At 49.8% G+C, this 4,277-nt stretch overlaps 1 protein-coding gene across 1 annotated transcript; it reads right to left on the bottom strand.

Moving 5' to 3' along the window:
• Window positions 1-1,028: 1,028 nt before the first annotated feature.
• On the bottom strand, window positions 1,029-2,829 carry Dyrk2 (dual-specificity tyrosine-(Y)-phosphorylation regulated kinase 2; the record flags this gene model as incomplete). The annotated part of the gene is given in 1 exon segment (XM_013520977.1): window positions 1,029-2,829. A coding segment is annotated over 1 exon segment (1,608 nt), but the record flags the coding sequence as incomplete, so codon positions are not given.
• Window positions 2,830-4,277: the final 1,448 nt, after the last annotated feature.

The raw sequence follows: 4,277 nt of genomic DNA, 5'->3' as shown, positions 1-4,277 counted from the left end.
GTGCAATCCAAAAGCATGTAAAATAAAAGAGGAATGCAATTTCTGTGGTTCTTCTAATGCAAAGAATAAGTCAAACCATTTAACTTGAGGGTGAAGTCCTCCCCTTTGAGTGTGATGTTAAAATTGCCTTCTTGAAGGATCACAGTCATTTCTGTTCATGAAGAGGCCTTTCAACCTTCTTTCTTTTTAAAGAGCGAGCTGGTATTTTCCCGGGCTAAGGGAACCTTACAGTGGCACCTAACACGTGTGAAGTCACTCTGCTTTGCTCAGTCTCCTTTGGAACTATGGAAATCCCCACCTTAAGTAGCCAGGCTGCTGTTCCTTTTTTACCCTGGAATATGAAACGATGGTCACAACCACAGCTGAAATGCCTCTGCGTTAACAGTCGGGGACACAATTCAAGAAGAAGACAGACTAAATGCAGGCAGCAGATGTGTGATAAAAGAGGAACAGAGAGAAGAGCAAACAGAAGTGAGGAATAGTTGTGGAATACATTTCTAAAATTAGGTACAAACCCAGTTCTATAATAGGAGGCTTCTTGACAAACAGCTTGCTGATCGTGTTAGAAAATCTGGAGGAACACACACATTTCCGTTTCCATTTCTCCACTAAACGCTGCTCTGCCGGATTTCAGAATGTCAGAATGCTAACTGGGCACTTTAAACCTTGGGGATCTTAGTTTATACTTGTTTGGGGAAAAATCATCTCTAAGGTGCAGTTTTTCTTAGAATACCATTTTCATCCTAACTGTTCTCCATCTACCTGCACGCTGCCAAGATTAATTTCCAGGACATGCAAGCAGGCCGTGCCACATCTGTGCATGAACCTGGAGCGTGCAGAGAAGAGGCGGCCGTCTCCCTGGAGAGAACATCGTCTGAACCGTAAGAACGGAGTGAATATCTCTGACCAATCTGTAAACGCGTGGCAGTCATGACGCGATCAATGGCCTGCCACTGACGTTCTCACTCTGCCACACTAGAAGCAGTAAGGCTCATTGTACTTTTGGAACACAAAAAAGTTTCAGAAAGTATAAAAACTTAAAGCACTGTCCCCATGTATTTTATAAAAATGAAACGAAAACTTTCTTACATTAAAATTAAGTGCTGAAAAGATACAAATGAGTTATTAAGCAAATAAAAACAGGTTTGAGCTACTCCTTTCAACCCGGTAAGGCTCAGCTATGTCGCATCTTTCAGATTACCAGCATCAGGGGACTTGAGCTCAGCTAACCAGTTTTGGCAACACTGTCCTCTGCTGAATATTCCCATTGGCATCTGTCATTTGTGCCAAATTAGTCCTCAGTTTGGAAGCTGAGCTGGAAGGTGGAGGTAACTTGGAAATCGATGTGATAGCACCAGTGCTTTCGGTTATCCTTTTCACTGACGTCTTCTCCCCGGTAGGCGGCTTCGGCAAGCGCCTCCTCAGCCAGGGGTGCCGCAAAGCCTGGCCGGGGGTCATGCGAATTGCAGGATCCCATTCTAAACACTGTTTCAAGAAGTCAAGGAACAAGGGATCGTCACACCCCTTCAGTGCATTCCCCCACTCTCTGCTCTCTGGCGGACCCCTCAGTTTCCCCCTCCGGGACCGGCCCCCGTTGAGGACCACGGAGCCGTCTGGAAGCGTGGTGACAGTGCAGTAGCGGGGGTAACCCTTGGAGCTCACAAAATTTTTGGCTCGTTTGGAAGCATCCAGCAGTTTCTGGGAAGGCATGCCCAACAGCTCAATCATACAGGCCAGCTGGTCCCCTTCATCCTCCCCGGGCAAGAGCGGGTAACCCGTGAGGAGCTCCGCCAAGATGCAGCCCAGGCTCCACATGTCAATGGGCATGCCGTACCTGGCCCCGAGAATCACCTCCGGAGCACGGTAAAAGCGAGACTGGATGTACGTGTAGACACGCTGGTGCTCGTAACAGCTGGAGCCGAAATCGATCACTTTAATACTGCTCCTACCCTGCTGCTTTAGCAAAATGTTCTCGGGCTTAAGGTCACAGTGAATTATTCTGTTTTTGTGCAAAGCATCCAAGCACTGCAGAATCGAGTGAGCGAACTTGCGGACCAACGGCAGGCTGAAGCCCTGGAACTTGTTCTTCTTGATGAGCTCGTACAGGTTCATGCTCAGCAGCTCGAACGTCATGCAGATGTGGTTGCGGAAGGTGAAGTTCTCCAGCATGTGGATGACGTTCATGGCGTTGTCCTTGTCCTGCTTCCGCAGGTGCTCCAGGATCCGGATCTCCTCCGCCGCCTGCCGGTGGAAGCGCTTCTCGTTCCGCACCATCTTCAGGGCCACGTGCTGGTGGACTTTGTGGTCGTAGGCCTTGACCACCTGCCCGAAGCTCCCCTTCCCAATGACCTTGAGGACCTCGTACCTGTAAGCCACGTGATCATGGGGCACCTGCACGTAAGACCCCTGATCGTCGTCATAGCCGCCGTTGTTGGGCCCGCCTGTCATGCCCTGGCGCTTCTTTGCATTTGGACCCAGGAAGTATATTTCAGGGTAGCTGAAAATCTCATGGTGCTCGAAGGCTGTCAGTTTTTGCATGTATTGCTTCATCGCTTGTTCAGGCGTCATGGGTGTGGCCTTCACCTTCCCCGTGCCCTCCATGGACTTGAGCGAGGCCGAGCTGCCCTGCCGCCTGTGAATGCTCTCTAGCTGCCGCTCGGGCACCGCCGGCAGGCCTGGCTTGCCCACTGCTGTGAGCCCATTCGGCTGTGTCGTGAGCACCGTCCGCTTGTTGCTGTTGTCCTCAAACAGCTGCTGGACCTGCACCTGTCCGTGGCCGTGGCTGCCGACGTGCAGGTGATCATTCATTGTGTGCTTACTGCCACCGATCTGCAATTCAGAGACAAGTATCAGTGGAGGAGTCCCGCCCGCTCGGTGTGACGTCAGTCAGGCCTCCTCCCCACCCCTCACCCATACAAACTCCAACGGGGTTTAAATCCACCGCCAGAAGGGTTTCACCAAGTGGAAAGAGCGTGCACCGAGAAGGGGCCCTGTGAATACACTGGCAGAGAACAGGACGACACTGCTGGGCTGACCGGACAAGGGGAAGGGAACAGCGGCCCGGGGAAGGCTGGGGAACACGGGAAGGAAGAAACCCTAACTGCTATACCTAACAGACGAACACTTTGCTACAGCTGCTTGGGTCCCTTAGAGAAGTTCTCTGTGGATGAGGAGACTGATCTTTCCTGTTTATCATTTCACATTTTTACTTTTTAGAAGCAGGCCTTGCACAGCACAGGTGTTCCTTCCACTCACTCCACACTGGATATAAAAATGAGATGGGTGAGGTGGTGCACGCCTGCGATCCCAGCGCTCTGGGACACTGAGGAAGGAGGATCACAAGCACATCCAGCTGAGGCAATCCAGCAGCCGACCCCATCTCCATGAAGAAAGGGCTGTGACGCAGCTCAGCGCGAAGGTCCTGCGTTCAGTCCCCAGTACTGGGGAAGAAGAGAGGGAGGGAGGGGCGAGCACAGAAACGGGACACAGGAAAGCACGCACGCGTCCGAGTCTACACTGGCTTCCCGCCCCTGGACCGCAGCTCTTCCCACACTTCAGGTAGCCGTTTCTCTCCGTAACATGAAGACAAAAACCACATCTGTCCTATGTACTGTTTCACCAATATTTACACCTATTCCTAAAACAGTCACTAGTGCTTCATTTTTCCTTGGAAATGTGGTTCAACCTAGGAACATATATATAACCCAGTGACTAGGAAAACTGCTTTTAGGCTTAAGAAAAGATACTCACAAAGATAGGCACTCTAGTTAGTTATCTGGGAAGCCACTAACCTATTTTTAAAAGTTTCTGGGCTTTACTGCCTAGTGACCATTTAAGGCCGTTCAGCTCCACAAACCACAGTTCTGGAGCCTTCCTTTGGTCAAGCTCAGCTCTCCTAAGGCATGTTCTTCTCTGCTGGGATATACACTTTCCAACAAGCAATACAAAGTGGCGATTTCTATTTCAGGCACACATGCCATCACTGAACAATCTTGTCTAAACAAAACTGAGTGGTTAGAAACAAGAGGCCCCAGCCTTCTACTGGGAATCTATTTGGGATTTCCTTCCAGCAGCTGCTAGGTGATTTTTATATGAAATCTAAAAAGACCAACTTACCATTCACAATCCACATCCAGCTAGTATTAGCAGGGGCCTAGTCACAAAGGTGGCACTGTTCCTGCCCTTTGGGAGCTTATGATAAACTAGTGGACGTCCTCTGTCTTCAGTAGTTTTTTCAGTTATCTCCTACTTTTTTTGGTTTTGTTTTGTTTTGTTCT

The sequence above is a fragment of the Chinchilla lanigera genome, unplaced genomic scaffold (genome assembly GCF_000276665.1).
Source record: "Chinchilla lanigera isolate Chin_1 unplaced genomic scaffold, ChiLan1.0 scaffold00057, whole genome shotgun sequence".
NCBI classification, from domain to species: Eukaryota; Metazoa; Chordata; class Mammalia; order Rodentia; family Chinchillidae; genus Chinchilla; species Chinchilla lanigera.
The sequence above is the reverse complement of the archived record's forward strand: the minus strand, read 5'-3'. Positions and strand labels throughout refer to the sequence as shown.